Source organism: Mauremys mutica, chromosome 12, assembly GCF_020497125.1.
Source record: "Mauremys mutica isolate MM-2020 ecotype Southern chromosome 12, ASM2049712v1, whole genome shotgun sequence".
Classification (NCBI taxonomy): domain Eukaryota; kingdom Metazoa; phylum Chordata; order Testudines; family Geoemydidae; genus Mauremys; species Mauremys mutica.
Window position 1 is genome coordinate 11,385,924 of NC_059083.1, and position 20,163 is coordinate 11,406,086.

General features: G+C 48.8%; 2 protein-coding genes across 2 annotated transcripts in view; both read left to right on the forward strand.

Moving 5' to 3' along the window:
• LOC123345714 (killer cell lectin-like receptor subfamily F member 1) overlaps nucleotides 1-11,413 on the forward strand; it is a 52,643-nt gene extending 41,230 nt beyond the window's left edge. Inside the window, exon 7 of the mRNA XM_044982744.1 lies at nucleotides 11,154-11,413. Coding sequence (XP_044838679.1) covers nucleotides 11,154-11,413 — 260 coding nt within the window. The remainder of the gene's footprint in view (nucleotides 1-11,153) is intronic.
• LOC123345649 (protein S100-A16-like) overlaps nucleotides 1-20,163 on the forward strand; it is a 294,793-nt gene that overhangs the window by 241,906 nt on the left and 32,724 nt on the right. The window lies entirely within an intron of this gene.

Genomic DNA, 20,163 nt, shown 5'->3' on the forward strand with positions numbered 1-20,163 from the left:
CATTTTAGGCAAAAACTGCCAGCTTGTTACAGTGTCCTCCATTCTCAAGCCAGCCTGCTGAGCAGGTTCACAATCTGGGAGTTCAACAAAGAATACTTTTTTTTAGATAACCAAAGAAAGGGCACTGGCATATTTTCTTACAAAGCCAAACCACTTAATAGATGATACTGTCCTCAGAGTCCTGAAAAAATTCAAAGAATGGGGCTAAGATCCATTATCACAGCTCTGATGGCCTTATACATATCCACAGATCTTCTGTCTGTTCCTCTGCTTTAACTCAAGTTCACTTGCTTTAAAGTTTTAGTTTTTGATAATCAGATAAGATTTGTGCTAACACCTTGACAGTTTAGTTCATAAAAGTGAAACTTTTTAAAGAAATGTTGACTCCCTGGATAAGTGATTTTAAGAATTTATCTCCTTGCACCCTTTCCTCCAGTTTTATTGTGAACTTAGGGTGTGTGGGTTGATCTGGAAGTCTTTCATCATGCTAAGACTTGTCCTTGTGACCATTTGAGACCATTATTGGTGAATGGTGGATATAATCTCTTGTGCTTCTTCAGCATGGTTGGTAAGATCAAACCTAGAGTCCAGCAGATGCTGACAATGCAAAATATCAACATGGTTCTTAAGTATTTGGCCTGTAAGCTATGATTTTCCTTGCAAGGTAATATTTCTAGTGCTGTAGCCCTGTTTTTTAGAGATGCTGAGCAAAGGGAGTGGTGGATGCACAAACCTCTGAAAAAAAGGCTCCTAATGACTGACAGGGTTCAGCAAGACTACTCACATGAATAAATAATCCTCAGCATGAGTGAACGTTTCAGAATTGTGAGCTGATGTGGAAGTAGAGCAAGAACTGACAGGGATTTCAATGCATGACAGTCTCTGTTAGCAAGAGTCAGGCTAGCTGTAACCCTACTAACGTGAGATTTGTAGAAGTGAGGATTGTGTGAAGTGAGTGGGAAAGAACTATGGGAGAAGTCGTTGCGACCTTGTGTCGATAATAAGGAATGTAAATTGGTGTCTAAATAGCAGTGAGAAAAATAAGAACAAGATGGCCTATGTATAAACAAAATGCAGCTGTTGCTCATTATTGTAGGTAACAAAAGGTATAAATGCTGCTGTTATTGTTTACTTGGAGAGAGACCTGCTTAGGAAGGGGAAACTCTGTGTCCTAGAGCACTCTCTCTCTCTCTCTCTATATATAACTGTAAAGAGAAAATAAAGTATTTGACTCTGCTGCACCCAACCAAAAAGTGAGAACTAAGTTTTTCTCCGACACTGAGCAAGGATCTATGTGCAGGTGGAGAATAAGCAGATGCACAGCTCTCTCCTCCCCAAGAATGTACTCTTGCTCCTTGAGGAATAATTGCGTGAAGGTGCTTTGATATTGATTTAGCAGTCCAAATCTTCAGTCTATCAATACTTAATTTCTCCTTTTCCCCATGATACCTAGGGTGCTGCTAGTGAAAACATATCATTGTAGCTTGATGAAAAGGACAATCTCTATTTGTAAACTGGGCTTCTATGACTAATCAATACGCGGCTTGCTAAACTGACACTATAGTTACAGAATAGAAGAGATTGTCCAACTTCTCTTTTCTAGGCAAATTTCAAGTAGAGAATCTTGCTGAAATGAGCCAGGTCATCCATGTCTCAACAAGAAAAATGTTTGCTTCCGTTTGACTGTTTGCCATAGCATATTTGAAGCAAAAACCTATTTTGTTTGGGTTTGAGGATCTGAACCATAAATAGAAATTTCTGTGGCAATGGTGTAAGCTAAAACGTATCTGTACTCCACCCTCAGGTAAATGACCTCAGAAGAATACTTTAAGGGTTTTATTCATTATGTGTGAATCATTTTCTGTTCACATTTCTGGCCCAGTAAATAGGCTTGTCGTGTGTGTCATATACACCTGATAAAGGCTTGCAATTGATCTTTATTCAAGTCACAGTAAAGGAATTTTTTAACAAATGAGGTCTGTTCAGCTTCTTCATGACCTAGGTTGTATAACTTGATAAATGATGGAAGGCTCATGTCACTAGAATGTTCCATTTATTCACACTGTGTATTGCTAAAAAAGATTTAAATAATATAATTTAATTGAGGATAAAAAGAAAATACAGAAATCATGAAATGAATAAGTAGTTCTGTGATAGGTGGTGCTGGTAATGTCATGGATAGTTATGGCTGCCCACCTCTTTGGAAACTTAGACCACAGGTTGAAAACCACTGCCTTAGATGGAGGGGGATGTGCTATGTACTGCTGACACCTAGTGGAGATTTACAACCGAATGGTGATGGCTGAGGCAATACACTTGCTGCATTACCCTAGTAACTAACAGTCAAGAAAAGCTATGTGGAGAGGCAATAATGGGGAAGAACAAGGCTCCAGTAGGGCTGTGCTGGCCAGCTATAGGCCCTGTGAGTGGAGCTAGGGTTGCAGATGCCTTGCAGAGCTCCAGCTGTTCTTCAGGCAGGCCCCACTGTAACAGTTGCTCAACATTGCCCATGAGTAAGGCAATGAGTCCATCATGGAGGTCACGTACGTGTGTGTGTGTGTGTGTGTGTGTGTGTGACTGCAACGACTTCAGGGCTTCGGTTGTCAGGGCTGGTTCTGAGCCAGGAGAAAGGATGGGATGAAGGCAGGATCTGAGCTAGAGCTGTGGAGGAGCAGGGTTTGCAGAGATGAGCGCAGGGAGTCAGTTTGTGTATGTATGCACTGAGAGCAGCCAGCAAGCAGCAGCTGCTGTTAGATTTAAGAACCGGCCAGCTGCCTTCCTCAGCCAATCAAGCAGAACGCTCCATCAGGCAGTCTAGCTGGCTCGTTAGGGCTTAAAAAAAACTGACCAGATGCAACTGAGGGTCTTACTCCTGATGCAACCTTTTGTTCAATAAGCTAAATAGACTGAGCTCCTGTAAGGCAGGTTTTCTAGGCCTCAAGTTCTTTATTTTTCAGCCAACTGAACATGAACTCCCTCCCAGGGCAATGCCCTCTAACATCACCTCTGAATATAATGCATTCCTAATTACCAAGCAGCACAAGCGACCCTTTTCTCCCCTCACTCCCCACTTGCCAGGAAACTGCTGAGGATTTATGGATCAACAATAGGATACCAGGCCTTTCCAAGGAATAATTCTTTTCAGGCCCCATCTTCTGACAGCCGTCTATTCATACACACATCTTCTGTTTTGACTGAGATTCCTTCCTCTCCCCCTGAAGGCTTAGCACAGGGTACGCTGGCCCCTGATCCACCTGGGGATAGTTCAATTCTTAGTGCATTTTGCTCTTTCCCAGATGAACTGTCTCCCTAAGGTGAGGGGTTGTAGTTCTCAGAACTCTGCCTGGCTCTCCTATAGCCATTCCAAGTGCAAAGATCTCATGTAGCATCGTCGATGCTTAAAGCTCTGTACAGATACTAACCAGCGGCATGGGAGAGTCTGTGGCTGCTCACACAGAGTAGAGCAACCAAACTGGACAGTGACTAACAGAACAGGGCAATGTGCTGCTCTGTCTTTGAATAAACTGAAATGAAGAAAATGGTCTCTCTGCACCAGCAGAAGAGGCTACTGCTGTCAAAAGCTGGTTTATCACTTCAGCAAACTCTAATTCCAGGTGTTTAGCCAGTGTCTTCTGTTGTCAGATGCTACCAGTGTGGTGCTCTGCTTTCTCCAATGTTGATATCACTCGGCTGCGTGCGTGTGTTCCCTCTGCGTGCTGCCCCAGCTCTGCGCAGATAGCTGACACAGCAGACCCGACGAGAACCCCCAATGACCACAGAGTCTAGTAAGATGCAAAGTCACGTCGGCTAGGTTTATTGCGACCTTGGACACAATTGCAGTTCCCTTAGCCTAACTCAGGGCATACTACGAGAAAGTGCCTCTTGGCAATGGACTCAGCTCAGTCAGTGGCGGGACTTTCCACTGCCCCCTCGGCCGGACAAAGACACCGCCCCAGGGATGCATCTTATACACAGGTACAAACAAGTTACACATCACTCCTGACGTATTGAGGTGCAACCCCTCTACGCAGCAAGGTACAACCCCCTTTACGTAGTAAGGTGCCGCCTCTCACCTTGTACATGTTGGTTCGATCAAAACAACTCTATCCATCATATTACCCTTTTGGCCCTGTCATTGGGATGGGCCAGCCTGTTCTTTGTTATCTGTGTGGAATGTGCAAGTATGTGAATGTTCAGTACCTTATAGGTACGTATCAGCCCTTTCCTTGCCAGCTTCTGTGAGCAGGGCCTGCCCCTGGCTCACAGCTTAATTTTGCTTTATGTTAGCAAAGTCTTGACCATTACTTTAGTTCAGGCCTCATACCAGGCCTCTGATACCAAGGTTTATATCTTAGGGCCTCCTCTTACTACATCTTCCACCAGTTCAGCATGCAAACTCCACCAGCAAACATGTACTGCCTAATATTTTTTAATTTAAATTTAATTATTTTAATAGATTATAAGTGTAGGCCTCAACATAGGCCATCAATTTCAAATTAAATTGTAAATAGGTTTATTTTTCTAAAAACACTTAATTTAAATGAGAGAATCCATTTTAAAAAATCACTTTTTATCCACCTTGGTTCAAAGAGCTGCTCACATGGTGGATAATGTGACTGATTCTGTAGTGCAGAGGTGGTCAAACACCAACCTTTGTGCTGGATCTGGGCTGCCTGATATATTTGTGTGGCAGGTAGAACATACTCCGATTGCACAGAATCTCCACTTTCAATTTTAAACAAAAAAGTTTCAGTCCTCCTCTCTGCTGAGAAAACCCTCTGAACATGACCGGAGTGTAACCGATGCAGTGATATTTGCTTGAGTCAGATTAGATGGGGTGAACAACTCCCTTTTCCCCCCTCCTGTCTCGCATTTACCAGCTTGGAGTATAAAGTCTTTAAGACCTGGTGACGACACTTCATTGTCAACATTGAGGGGGGAGGGCTAGCTCAGTGGTTTGAGCATTGGCCTGCTAAACCCAGGGTTATGAGTTCAATCCTGGAGGAGGCCACTTAGAGATCTGGGGCAAAAATTGGTCCTGCTAGTGAAGGCAGGGGGCTGGACTCAATGACCTTTCAAGGTCCCTTCCAGTTCTAGGAGATTGGTATATCTCCAATTATTACCTAATTTCCTAACATTGTGCTTTACCAGCCCCACATGTACAAAAATAATGAATCAGATCTGGAAACAATATCAACTTTTGGGTCCATTTTAAAATGTGTTTTCCGGTGTTTGAGTCTTTACATTTCATGTTTTCCAGCTTTGGGCTAGAAACCGTTTTTTAACCCTATGAAAGCTGAGAGTCTCATGCTGCAGGGAACGGTAGCCATCCTGAATAAAGTCAGCTTGTGGCTTTCTGTCGGTGTTGGGAAATAGCCGCCATTTTGAATTATGGCAAATTTCTGAAAATTTGATTAAGGAAATCAGAGGATCATGAGATCCGTTTAAAAACACAAACAGCCCTAAAATTGTGCCATTCCTGACCAAATCATGAGAGTTGGCAGCTCAGGGAGTTTCCTGTAGGGATTTGTGGGCTAAATTCACAGGTGAGTCTAAGCAGACATGGAAGGCACTGGGGTAGCTTACACTTCCTTCCTCACCTCCCATTCTGCATGAGCTGAAGTCAGAGTCTCCATGCAGAGCACGCTGCAGGCATCCAGCCAGGCCGTGACAAGTGCTGGGTAAGTGGTGAGGTCTGCTTTGGAGAACATTGCACTGTCACCTTATGGGGAGAATGGAAGGTGCTCCTGGCCCATACGGCACGTGGGCAGAAAAAGGTTGCAAGCTGCCTTGGATAAACCTCGCTACTATGACAAAAGGGTGAAAGGGGAGGTCAGTGCATCAGCGTCTTTGTTTTGGTCTCAGATCACCGGACAAAGGAGGCCCCAGCTGTGACAATGGATCCCAGATTCTGGATGGGCTTCTTGCTCATGCTTGGATTCATACCTCGTTGGACTTTTTCAGGTACGAAGTGAACATGTGAGTTCCCCAGACTCTTTAGATGCCTTCTTGGTGTTAAGGTAGGGGTCACCAGGTGGCGCTGTTACACAAGTGTCATCCATCCATTAGCTTTTGTCTTTTAGGCTGCCGGCCCATTATGTCTCTCGCTGTGTGTCTGTGCAGCACCCGGCACAACGGGGCCCTGATCTCAGCTGGGGCAGGGACTGTCTCTCGCTGTGTGTCTGTGCAGCGCCCAGCACAACGGGGCCCTGATCTCAGCTGGGACCTCTAGTTGTTCTAATAAGAAGAGATGCTGCCATCCTAGAATTATCCCAAAGCGCTTCAGACTCAGAGGCAACGTAATTTGCAGGTGGAGCTGCTGGAGTGGGGGAAAATGAGGCCATGAACGCCACTGGTCTCTTTGCCAGAGGGGTGAGGAACCCGCAGGGAGCCCTTGGATAGAAATGCTCAGGAGTGAGAATTCCTGCAGGTTCTGAGAGCTTGGCTGGAGAGCCCTGGAAATGGACTAAATAGCCCTGATGCCACAGAACAGCTACAGGGGGAGGTACAGGGGGCAATGCTCTACGGTCATCTAGTGGGGTCCTGGCACTCCCCAGCACTGCAGATGTTGCTCATTCGCTACTCCCTGCTCTTCACACATCTTGCTTCAAATACTTCCCTCAATTTCATGCTAATCTTGATTTTTATTTTCCCCTCTAATTCCTGAAGATCCCCCTGAAAGAACTGAGACTGTAGGTGAAGGAATGTCTGTAAATATCCCCTTTAACACCGCTGAGCGGTGTGTTCAACTGAGTAGAAGAGCAGACTCGAAACACGCCTGGATGAAATGCCTGGTTTGCTTGGAAAAGGCACCTTTATGCCCTGAATTCAGAAACAGATGCAGCGTATACCTACATGGCTTAACTCTGCACAATGTGAGCAAAGCTGACGCAGGGATTTACAGCATTACACCTCAACTGAATGGAAACAGAATCGCCACGAACATCGTGCACCTGGTGGTGCTGGATAGGTCACATGCACAGTCACTCGAAGGTGCTTCTGCCTATAACAGGGCCCAGGGTCATGGTCTCTCCAGACCTAGGGCAAAATGTCCTGCAGTGTCCTAGAGGCTTTCCCAGCTGCGACTGTAGGGGAAAGCCTTCAATTGGAGAGGGTCCCAAAGGATGGACTCGATATCTGGGGGAACCATGTGTCCCTACCAGCAAGGCCCCACCCACTAGAGCCAACAGATTGAAATGCCGCTCAGGGTGGGCTCTGTAGATGTTCCAAATAGGATCATGTTGGCTTGTCTGGGCTCTCTGGGTCTGGCCCCCTCTCCATGGGGTTAGATTCAGTGGTCGGCAAACTTTTTGGCCCGAGGGCCACATCAGGGTTCCAAAACTGTATGGAGGGCTGGGTAGGGAAGGCTCTGCCTCCTTAAACAGCCTGGCCTCTGCCCCCTGATTGCCCTCCTCAGAACCCCCAACCCCCCTGCTTCTTGTCCCCTGACCGCCCCCTCCCAGGACTCCCCACCCCTAACCACCCCCCAGAACCCCACCCCCTATCCAACCCACCTGCTTCCTGTCCCCTTACTGCCCTGACCCCTATACACACTCCTGCCCCATGACAGGCTCTCCGGGACTCCCACACCTATCCAACCCCCTGCCCCATACCCTATCCCCTGGAACCATCGGCCTCTTATTCAACCCCCCCACTCCCCACCCCCTTACCATACTACTCAGAGCACCAGGACTGGTAGTCGCCCGGCCGGAGTCTAGAGCACTGGGGCAGGCCGGCAGCTCTTGCAGCTCCGCTGCCCAGAGTGCTGGTGGCCCAGTGAGCTGAGTCTGTGGGGGAGGGGCCAGGGGCTGGGAGCTCAAGGGCTGGGCAGGACAGTCCCACCTCTGGATCAGATACACCCATGGGCTCTGCTGAGCTTGAGTTCAGGTCCCTCTAGTTGTTTAGCTCCATGGGTCGGACTGGGGGCAGCAGGAGGAGGGGGGGGGGGAAGGTTGGTGTTTCCCCAGCACCAAGATGAAACTGTTCTTACCCTGCAGCTCTGTGATCCTCCCGCTCCTTGCTTTTGTGCTTTGATCGGTGAAATAGTTAATGTTAGTATTTAAATAATTGGCACTAGGCTTCAGAGTTAATGCCCCATTGAGATGCATGGGGCAGCTCCCGCCTCTCCGAGCGATTGGCTCAGGCTCTTTGTAGACTCAAACAGATGTTGTGTGTGTTAAACGTGTCCTGAGTGTGGTTCCTGCCCCCCACCCCACAACCATGAATACTAGTAACTTTTTTTTTTCCAGTGGAAGGTGGGATTCTGGGGAACAAGACTGCAGCCTGAAAAACAAAAGCCTGGTTTCAGATATCGCCCAGGTTGACATCTGCCTACAGGAACCGGCTAGGGAAGTGGATTCTGTCTTTTACTCCTGGAGGAATTCTGTGCCAAGATTAAAAATTCCGTGCACAATATTTTAAAATTCTGCAAATTTTATTTGTCAAAATAATAGATTCACATCAGTTTCAGTTATTTTGGTAATTTATTTCAAAAGATCTGTCAGCAAGTATGTCTGTAACAATAAATACATACGCGCACACAAATTCCCCCAAGAAAAGGGTGTTTAAGAACCCCTAGAACAACCCAGTTCCTGTTTCTCTGTCCCCTCCCCACAGAACCCAGCTGCGGTGTACCCCCAGCACAGATACCAGCCCTCCTACTATCCAAAGTCCAGCTGTGGGGCATCCCCCACACCCGGACACCCACACCCTCTACCCCCCAGAGCCTAGCCACAGGGCACTTCCCATCCCAGACACTCACATGCACACTCCTCCCCCTCGCCAGAGCCCAGCTGTGGGACTCCCAAGCCAGACATTCGCATGCACATTCCTACCCCCCAGAGCCCAGCTGCAGGCAGCCCAGCTGTGGGACCCCCAGACCAGACACTTGCACCCCCTCTCCCCCAGAACCCAGGGATCCAGAGGAAGAGACAGCCCAGCGATGGGTCTGGGCTTCTATGGAGTTTCCTGCATGCCATCTTCTTCCTTCAGGGCATGCTGGGAACCCTCCAGCTTCCTCCCCCTGCCCCAAACAGTATCTTCTATTTGCAAGCTGGACTTTGCTGGGTCCAGCGCCCCCTAGTTGCGGCCAGCAGCTCTGCAGCCCATTTCTATAGGGAGAAAAGAAAATTCTGTGCAGAAATTAATGTTCTGCGCAAATTGAGCAATGGTGCAGAATTCCCCCAGGAGCAGTCTTCCCCCAGGAGCCCTACATGGAGCAATTTGAGATGTGGTGATAGGGAGGTTGGAGGCATGCAGATTTCACACCAAGGCATCAGGAACACTCTGCTACATTCCCATCTCTCGGGATGGCACCCAAAGAATCCCCTGTCCCTGTCTCATTCCAGGTCGCCAGCCATCCTCCACTCAAGGACCATCCTGATTCATGTACATCGGGGACCACAGCCTCTGCGGTGACAGGTGAGGGGATCTCTGCTCACTGTGGGTCTGGGGAATTTCAGTCGCTCTGGGTATGGAAGCCTGGGGATAACGTTTGGTGTCTGCAGGGGAGAGCCGAGTGGGTTGGTTCGGCAGGGGGCGTCACCCCCATCCTGGGCTAAAGGCAGGGAGATCTCTCGGAGTTTCAGGGGGTAGCAGCAACAGGGCTTTCCCGTGCCTGCCCCAGCAGCTGGGGTGTCTCTGCTTAAGTGGTGGGGCTGGCCCCACTGTGCTCTTCATTTCCTGCTGCACACAGAGAGACACCCACTCACTGGGGGCCACTGGAGCCATGGGGCTGGGAGTTAATACCCCAGTGAGAAGCATGGGGCAGATTCCTCCCTGTGACACACCCAGGTACAATCTAGACTAATGAGCAGTTTTTGCCACCCTTGCCCTGCAACCTTGAGTGCCTTACTCTGCCTTGCTGGAGGAGCTCCCAGCTGCTCTGCTCACAAACAGCCACCAGCGTGCAAGCCACATAGTGTGGGTGTGTGTGTCACTGCAGCCTGTCTGCCACACTCACTTTCATCAGCCTTGGGTATGTTGTATGGTGACACAAACACAGCCCCAGTCCTAGATTTCCCCCCCAGAAATGTATTGTCCTGGGAAGTACAGGACTTACAAGTCCATTATATCCTTAGTAGAAATAATATACGTACAGCTTGCCACCCCAAATGGAGTTTCCCAGACCCTTCAATTTCAACACACTGGATTAGATAAAACAAGTTTAACTAACTACAAAGACTTTGAGCAAGTACAAATCATGAGGCATGAAAGTCAGAAATGGTTACAAGAGGAAAGGAAAAAAAAACCACACACAACGGGTGCCTAACTTAACAAATTGTGTTAAATTCAAAGCCAAGTTTTCTCATCACGTGCCGTCAGCAGTCTGACTGACCAAACGTCTTGGGTCAGGACCCTTTCTCCCAGAATCCAAGGAATGCTTCCTTTATTGTTTCAGATGCCATAAATGTGATGAGCAGTGAGAGAGATAGGGGTGCCTTGGGGTGATTGTCCCTCCTTTTTATATTTTCAGTCCCCCTCTTGGAAAACATTTCCAGCTGGGTACCAGGGACAAAAAGTCTAGGGGAAGGATGTTCCTTGCTGCTTTTTGTCCCCTCTCTGAGCTTCCTTTGTTTCCCTTCCTGCTTGATGACTATTTACTGTTTAAATGAAAATTAAGCAGAACTCGCATTGCTTTGCTTAAGCCAGACCTGTTTGCCCACCTCAGTTTGGAACAGGTGTTAACACCAGCATATGGTGGGGAAATCTTAAAACTTCACATCACAATGTTGCCACACATTTTACCAGGAAAATGATGACAGGCAGATTGAGTTTTCAAATGATACCTCCCAAGGCATACTTTGTACAAAGATTACTACAATGGTGTGTAGGGTGTGGACACAGGTACATTCTGTCCATCCGTCCCCACCCCAGGTCAGGCAGTGATTGTTTCAGGCTCTCTGCAGACCCAGGTGCTCATTGAGATGCCACAAAGCAAGAAAGAATTGCTGATGAGGATAATAATGAGAGAGAAAATTAAGACCCAGAAAAGATGCAAAGTCCAGAGACACAACTGGACAGAGAACAGGAGGGATGGTGGTGGCTTGGCATGGTCTGGGACATGGCGAAAGCCAGGTGGGTGCTTCTCTGTTGATCAATAGCAATGGGAGCTGCTGCTGGCCTAATGCCCGTCTCACTCTGTTTGATTGCAGGGCCCATGGACTATCACATATTATTAGGGATCATAGTGGGGGTGATCATCATAGTGGGAGTGATTGTCATAGTGATCGTGTTGAAGAAATTTGGGCTGTCCCAGTGCCGCAGAAGGCAAAGCTCTGAGCCTCCAGACAGCAACACCATAGAGCGCCAGCCTCGTCCCGCCCAGCCAAACAAACGCCAAGTAGATCAGGCCCGGCAGGAGCAAGACCTATTGGTGAACAGCAGGGCCCAGGAGGACGAAGAGTGTGTCTGAAGGGGTGAGTGACCCTTCTCTCCTCTGTGAGGAGGGGGCCTCACCTTGTTTATTTAATGGCTTTAATCTGCCACTCCTGTAAATAAAGCACATGGGCACCAGAGATAGGAACCAATTGATCTGCCAAGACCCCAGGGTTCTGCCATGTCCCTGCAGCAGCTCCTCTCAGACTCTGAGAGGTCAGGAGGGTGATCTAATGGGTAAAGCATTGGGCTGGGACTCAGAGTGACATGGGGCCAGGCACTGCATCTACCCTGTGCCTGTGAAATAAGGGTGACCCTACCTGTGGGTGAGGTGCCCAGACACTGCAGTGATAAGGGCCACATCAGTGGCTATGCAGAGAGAAGGTTGGCAGACCCCATCCTTGTCACTGCCAGCCCTATAGCTGCTAGCAGGCGAAGGTCAGAACCCCTGGGCTTAGGTCTTGGTGAGTCAGTAAAGGAAAACTTTGAAACCCGTCTTTAGCGACCACTCAACTCATCAGCAGAAGCCCCTGGTTGCTTTGTGGAAGTGTCTGTCTGATAAGGGTGGAAAAGTTCCACCTTAGTAGATTTGTACTTGGGGTGGGGTGTTTGAAACTGGTCTTTGCCTAATAAGCGTGGTCTCTACTGGACAGATTTAAGTACGTTGTTTTCTATGTAAAATGCCTGCATTTGTTTCATCTTAACTCTACCCGCACCTTCAAGACCTAAATCGTGAAGTTATTGTAACTTATTTTATTTATTGCTAGCATAAGAAGAGCCATAGGACTCTTCTGCACTGAGAACCTGCCCCACCCCCCCTTCTAAAATTTGTTTACATCTGGAACTGGATCAGCCACTCTCCTCAGCAGGGTTTCAGATAGTCACTGAATAGACCCAATGGGTTTTCTGTACCAGCACTGAACTCTTAGCAACATAAGATCCCAAGCAACAAGAGATCAAAAGATCTGGCCTACTCCACCCTCAAATGCAGGGGCGCTGGAACAATTTGTACAGTGTGTGTGGGGGGGAGGGGAGTGGGTGCTGAGACGCATTGAACCAAACTGTAAACCCTGGATATGCTGGAAACCACTTCAAGCCAGGGGGTGCGGCTGCACCGCCAGCAGCCCTAGTTCCAGCACCTGTGCTCACAGGGCTTTGTTCCATCTCAGTATGCACCAGACCCGATTCTGCTCTCACATTAATGTAGCTCCAGAATGATGCCTCTGAAACCAATGGGCTCAGGGGAGATTCTGATCTCTGACCCGAGTATAAATCCAGCCCTCTGTAAATCCAGAGCAAGTTAGAACCACTCTGGATTTATACTGGGTCCTGGAGATCAGAATCAGGTTCTGTCCCCATTGACTGCAGTGGGGTCATTCTGGATCGATGCTAGCGTGAGAGCAGAATCTGGTTTGTGGCCGATGTTTGTCTTGGAGCATTAAACCACTGGAGTGTTGCTCACCACTCGTGAGCATAATAGGAATAATCATCTTTGTACTGTAACTCCAGCATTGCCACCAATCTAGCCACAACCCTTTTCTTGCGCATAAGAAAGCAGCGTGCTGCCAAGCACGTGTAAAACATAGTCTTTGACACAGGTCTAAGTGTCTACCTCAGCCTTTCCTGGCTGGAACAAGACTGCACGCCGTAGCTGACCAAAACTTGGAGGTGACAGTGGGAGCACAACTTGCATTCTCCTCTCCCAAACGCACAGGCTGTGACCACTTAAGCTAAGAATCTCTGTTATGTATTAGCTCTATGGGCTTTAAAGCCACACAGGTGAGCAGTTCTAATTCCAGCCACAGGGCAGCGATATATAGCTGAGAGATATCACTGTGGATTCATAAGAGGTACGTTGCACTGTGAATTACACTAACTCAACCCTTATTTCAGTGTTGTACAGTTTCTGTGAACTAAGATGCCTCAGACTTTTCAAATCAATTAAATCCAATCAGCAAACTACAGCAAATAGACCTATCACCTTGCATTACCAGGAAATTCACCAGCTCTGTGCTTCAGTTTCCCCATCTGTAAAATGCTGACCTCCTCTGTGAAATGTTTGAGATCAACTGATAAAAAATGCTATATAAGAGCCAGATATTTCTTGTTATTCAGTATTAACAAATCTACTGACATGCTAAAAACTATTGTTCTTCAGAACACATTTTTTAAGATCTATGGATTTTATACAATAGAATATATATATTTTTTTAATCCAGAAACCTATTTTCCAACAGTATCCATAGTACTACTGAAATAAGTTTCTATCCGGGACAGTATTTTGTTAAATTAATGTCTGGTCTGCCATTTCTGTTATGCAATTTTTTTTTAAAAAGCCATGACACTGTTTTGATGTGACAAATGGATGTATTCTAGGTGCTACATTTAATATATTCTGTCCATAAGTTATTGCACTTTATATGTTCATTCCCTCTTTTCTAACTGTATTACTTTTAATTCCTACTTTTCTACAATTTCAATAAACTATTTATTACATTTTTCTGTTGCATTTAAACAAATGTTTGTTTCCATGACTCTTAAGCTAACAGCCAAACATATATATTTGCAATATGAACAGGGCCGGCTCTGGCTTTTTTGCTGCCCCAAGCAAAAAAAACACACACACAAAAAAACGGCACGGCTGGAGCGGCAAAGCAGGGGAAAAAAACAAAACAAAAAAACCCTACAGGGCGGCCGGAGCCAGAGTGCAGGGGGACTCCCTGTGCTGCAGAGTGCGCGCCCGGTCTAGGGGGAGGGAGAAAAAGAAGAGGGGTGGCCAGTGCTTCAGTGGGGCACTCGCCCCGCTGCCCCGACTGCTGCGCTGCCTGCCGGGAGGGCTCAGCGCTGCTCCGCTCAGCGGGGAGGGAAGGACATGGGCTGCCCTGCTGAGTTTGCTGCAGGGCGCTCCCCTCCTCCGCACCCTACAGGGCGGCTAGATCGGGGAACCAAAATAAACACCAAAAAACCTGCCGTGCTGCCCTAGGTTTGGGCGGAATGCCACCCCCTAGAATATGCCGCCCCAAGCACCAGCTTGCTTGGCTGGTTCCTGCAGCCGGCCCTGAATATGAAGAATGAACTCCAAAATAAAATGTTTTACAATGTGTCAGTTCTTTTCTCCATGACAAAAGAAATATTGATGAAATCATGTCTACCTGAAAATGAATTAGAGCTGTTTGAAAAACAAAACTTCTTTGTGAAAAATGTTGAAGTTGGCTTTGTTTCAAAATGGACCCATTTAAAAAAAAATATAATAAACTACTGACCAGATATCAGGTTTTTGGTACATGGAATTCACACAAGCGCCTTACAGCGCTCAGACTTGCTGAACTCGAGGGTGTGTGTGATTTTTCACACCTATGAGCGAGCAAGTTAGAGCGCTTTAATTTGCCCATGTAGACAAGGCCTTAGACTGATATGCCAGTGTAACTATAACTCCCTTATTCCAGAATAAGAGTGTCCACACAGGAGTTATGTCAGTAAATTGGTTTAAACTCACACCTTAGCTTATACCAGAGGAACGTTCCTGTGCAAAGAAGTTTTAATTCAACTGTTGTCACACCTGTAAAAGGCACATTGACTTGTCTACACAGGGCTACTACCATGTGCTAGTTAGTGAACATCACACACCTTATATCCTAGTCAACACAAGGCCTTAGCATAGTGTTTTCAAAAGCACTTGGCATTGGCCTCCTATTAAACTACTGCGAGGAAACAGTATTTCTTGAAGGGAGACGTGGAACTCACTATTGTGTGAACCAGGCAGGTAGATTATTAAGCAGGGCCTGGCTGGGTTTATAACTGTGGGTGCTATTTATAGTTGTGATCAAGCCAAACTAAGGAGGCAGTCAGTGTTTATGCTGGAAACTATTCACCCCTGAGTGGGTCAGCAGGGAATCACTCCCTTTCTTACAGTATTGTCTCACTGCAGCATCCCCCATCAAACACTGTGAGGAAGGGAGCCAGGAAGAAGAGGTTTCTTCCTGAGTGAAGGCTCATGCAATGTCCTGGTGCCTCACTGCGTGCTGGTGACTGGATACAAACTGGGGAAGAGAAAAACAATCTTCAAACAGGGCAGGGGTGAAAGGCCAGGTGGTCAAAAATTGTACATCAAAACTGCCTTTCAACTGACAATAGGGGGTTTCAACTTTATTTATTTTCAAAAAGTGGCTTCTTTGTGCAGAAAATTTTCATTTTTTTTTAGTAAAAAAAGTGAAAGTCCATAAAAAAACACTATTTTGATTTGGAAATGCTGCTGCCACAGGCCTCCTGGGAGTTGTTTAGTCATGTCAAGTCCCCTTTCTCCTCTAGGGGCTGACCTCCCCAGCTGGACTACATCTCCCATAATGCACCATGGCTAAGGCCTAGAATCATAGAATATCAGGGTTGGAAGGGACCTCAGGAGGTATCTAGTCCAAGTCCCTGGGTTTAGCAGGCCAATGCTCAAACCATTGAGCTATCCCTCCCCCTCAATAATGCATTGCCTCCACTCACTGAGGGGGTGTGGAGATGGTGGGGCATCATAGGAGGGGGACTGATGGTACATGTGCACCCCACACTCTTCTATGGGAGCAACAGGGGAGATGTGTCCCAGCAAGGGGCCCTGGCCTAGCACCCCCCCAACCCACACACCCCACCTCGAGCAGGTCCTATTCCTGCTAATAGGGCAGGAGTGATATGCACCCCTCCCCCCACACCGTTCATAGGAATGATGGGATGGGGCAATTGCTGCCACCTCCCTCCAGCCCATTCCCATCCAGTCAGCTGCAGCAATATCAAGCCCCAGCCTATCACAGTTCATGCAGAATGACATGTCCCATCCACTACATAGACAAAGCCTTGGTCACTGTGATGTTCTCCAGCACTCACCACCCCTACGCCCCACATTCTAGCCTGTCCCACAGAGTGACAAAAGCTGCCCTAGGGATCACTCACCTCTGCTACTATCAGCCCCAGGAGACAGAGAACCAGGCCACTGAAGCCCAGCCGGACGGAGCTGCCAACACTGAGTCCTCCCCACGCTGCTCCTGCTGCAATTGAGGCCATTGGGCGCATCAGCAATGAAAGGGAGAGAGAGGTTCTAGCATAGGTGGGAACAGGAGTCCTGGCTCCCAGCCCCAACCCACTAGACCAAGCTCCTTCATGCCCAAGCTGGAATGGAACCCAGGTGTCCTGACTTGGAGCTCCCCTGTTCTAACCACTAGACCCCACTCCCCTCCCAGAGCTGGGGAGAGAACCCAGGAGTCCTGGCTCCCACTAGATCCCATCCCCCCCTTCCAGAACTAGCAAATAGAACCCAGCAGCCTGACTCCCTGTTGAGAGCCCTACTCATACATCCATTCCCCATCCCGCAGCCTAAATGCCCTCCTCCCCCCATGTGTTACCGTCTGTCACCGTCAGGTTCACGTCTGCAGAGGTCTCTCCGTTGGGGCCCTTCACTGTTACCCGGTAGGTGCCAGTGTCCTCACTCCGCAGGCCCTGCAGCACCAGGGAGCCGTTCTGCGGGGTCACGTCTGCCCGCTGCTTGTACTCTCGCGCCACGTCAAGCATGAGCTGGCAGGGGGGCTCCCACCATCGGTGGGCAGCCCCCTGGCACCGATCCACTACCAACACCAGAATGGGGCGGTTCCGTGAGGCAAAGTCCCACGAGATGTAGAAGTATTCCCAGGCCGGGTCCAGGGAGCGGATGGAGATGGGCAGCAGGGCTGTGGCATTGCGGCTGGCATGGACCTGGGCCACATGGGGGACTATGGAGAGTTTGGATGAGGCACCTGAGTGGGGGAGAAAAAACAGGGAAGGATCCCAGAGTTATAGGGGATTGAAGGCTGGATCAGCAGCCCTGGGAGAGCATGGAGCGTCACACACTGACACAAGGATCAGATCAGCCTGGGAGGCTTCTGGGTGTCCCCAGGGCACCTGTGACAGACACCCTCTTGGCTGACACCAGGGATTGCACCGGAGCCCTCCCGTGCTAAAGAGCCTGGCTCAGGAGGTTGGACTGAAGCAGACTCATAGCATCTGTGGATGAGATGTGGAATGGGGGGATGACACATAACCCCGACCCAATGGGTTACATCAGTTCCCTGGAGAGGTGAGATTCCTCCCTCCCTTCCTCCCCCCTTGTCCAATGGGCCTCAGCATGCCCTTGAGGCAGCACTGGTGAGGCCACACCTGGAGTACTGTGTCCAGTTTTGGGCCCCCCACTACAGAAGGGATGTGGACAAATTGGGGAGAGTCCAGCAGAGGGCGACAAAAATGATTAGGGGGCTGGGGCACCTGATTTATGAGGAGAGGCTGAGGGAACTGGGATTGTTTAGCCTGCAGAAGAGAAGCCTGAGGGGGGATTTGATAGCTGCCTTCAACTACCTGAAGGGGGTTCCAAAGAGGCTGGATCTAGACTGTTCTCAGCAGTGGCAGATGACAGAACAAGGAGCAATGGTCTCGAGTTGCAGTGGGGGAGGTCTAGGTTGGATATTAGGAAACACTATTTCACTAGGAGGATGGTGAAGCACTGGAATCGGTTACCTAGGGAGGTGGTGGAATCTCCTTCCTTAGAGGTTTTTAAGGTCAGGCTTAACAAAGCCTGGCTGGGATGATTAAGTTGGGGATTGGTCCTGCTTTAAGTAGGGGATTGCACTTGATGCCTTCCTGAGGTCTCTTCCAACCCTAATCTTCTGTGATTCTATGAGAGACCAGCCATATGTAGGTTGCCAACTTTCTGACTGCAGAAAATGGAACACCCTTGCCCGCCACTGCACCCTTGCCCTGCCCCTTCCCTTAGGCCCCACATCCTGCTCACTCCATTCCCCCCTCCCTTCGTTGCTCGCTGTCCCCCACCCTCACTCATTTTCACCAGGCTGGGGCAGGAGGGTTGGTGGCTGGTGGGGGAGTGAGGGCTCCAGCTGGGGCTGTGGGGTGGGGCTGGGGATGAGGGATTTGGGGTGCGGGACGGGGCTCAGGGCTAAGGCAGGGGTTTGGCATGCGGGGGGGGTGAGGGGTCCAGCTGGGTGGTGTGGGCCCTGGGGTGGGGCTGGGGATGAGGCGTTGGGGTGAAGGAGGGGGCTCTGCACTGGGGCCAAGGGGTTTGGAGTGTAGGAGGGGGCATAGGGCCTGGGCATTGTGGTGTGGGAGGAGGGAGGGGTGCTGGCTCTGGGAGGGAGTTTGGGTGCAGGGGGGTCTCAGGGCTGGGGCAGGGGGTTGGGGTGCAGGGAGAGGCGTAGGCAGTGCTTACTTCAGGTGGCTCCTAGGCAGTTCCCAGCTAATGGGAGCTGTGGAGCTGGCGCTGGGGGCAGGGGCAGCGTGCAGAGCCCCCTGGTCCCTGCGCTTACGAGCTGGACATGCCAGCCGCTTCCGGCAACTGCCGACCAGACTTTTAACAGCGGTGCTGACTGGAGCCTGCTCCAAGGCCCCTTTTCGACCAGCCGTTCTGGTTGAAAACTGGACATCTGGCAACCCTAGCCGGGCCCTATGGCTGAGAAGGGAACCCCCTCCATGTCCCACACAGGCCTCTAGGCTGCCAAGGAGGGGGCTGTAGTGAGATATTCTGGCCCTTCAAGGACAGTCTTACAGATTTTGGCAAGGCATTCTGGGAGTTGTAGTAACCAGAGGAACTATGAGGCTGAGAGCAAAGCCTTCTGGGAAGTCAGGGGGCGGGATATAGAGGATAAAAGAAGCAGCCCACTGTGGGCAGCATCATGCACTGAGCTGCTGCATAAAGAAGAGCAGGGTCCTGGGGAGAGGCCTGTGGAAGCAGGAGGCCTATGGGATGGTTGGCCCAGTGAGCAAGGCCAGGGAGTAGCTTTGCAGAAGAAAATCAATCCGGGCTGTTTGAGAGTGGAGCAGGCTGCATGTGAGCTGAGGGGCAGAGCCTAAGGCAAAGGGATGACATGTTACCCTTCATGTCTCTAGCTAGTTTGATCTCATTTTGTGCTTTGGCCTTTCTAAAGTTGCCCTTACAGACTTGTGTGATTTGTTTATATTCATCCTTTGTAATTTGACCTAGTTTCCACTTTTTGTAGGACTCTTTCTTGCTTTTTAGATAATTGAAGATCTCCTGGTTAAGCCGGAGTGGTCTCTTGTCATGCTTCCTATCTTTCCTATGCAGTAGTATAGTTTGTTCTTGCGCCCTTAATAATGTCTCTTTGAAAAACTGCCAACTGTTCTTCAGTTGGTTTTCCCCTGAGACTCGCTTCCCATGGGATCTTACCTACCAACTCCCTGAGTTTGCTAAAGTCTGGCTTGTTGAAATCCATCATCTTTATTTTGCCATTCTCCCTCCTACCATTCCTTAGAATCATGAACTCGACCGTTTCATGATCCCTTTCACCCAAGCTGTCTTCCACTTTCAAATTCTCAACCAGTTCCTCCCTGTTTGTCAAAATCAAATCTAGAACAGCCTCTCCAATTGTCTCCAATACATTCCAAGAACTTATCGGACAATCTGTGCCCTGCTGTGTTATTTTCCTGACAGATGTCTGGGTAGTTGAAGTCCCCCATCACCACCAAGTCCTGTGCTTTGGATGATTTTGTTAGTTATTTTAAAAAAGCCTCATCTACCTCTTCTTCCTGTTTAGGTGGTCTGTAGCAGACCACATGACTAAGTGTTGATAACTCCTAATACAGGAGCTAGTAAGTTATGTATGTTATTACAGATATCACTTAGAGAGCGGTCATTTTCCTGACCACAACCACCTACTAACAGTATGTCTCACTACATGGGTTGGGGGATGGTTGAGTTCACACCTTTGCCGCTGCTGTTGTACTTTGGCTGAAGGTAGTTTTATGCAAGGC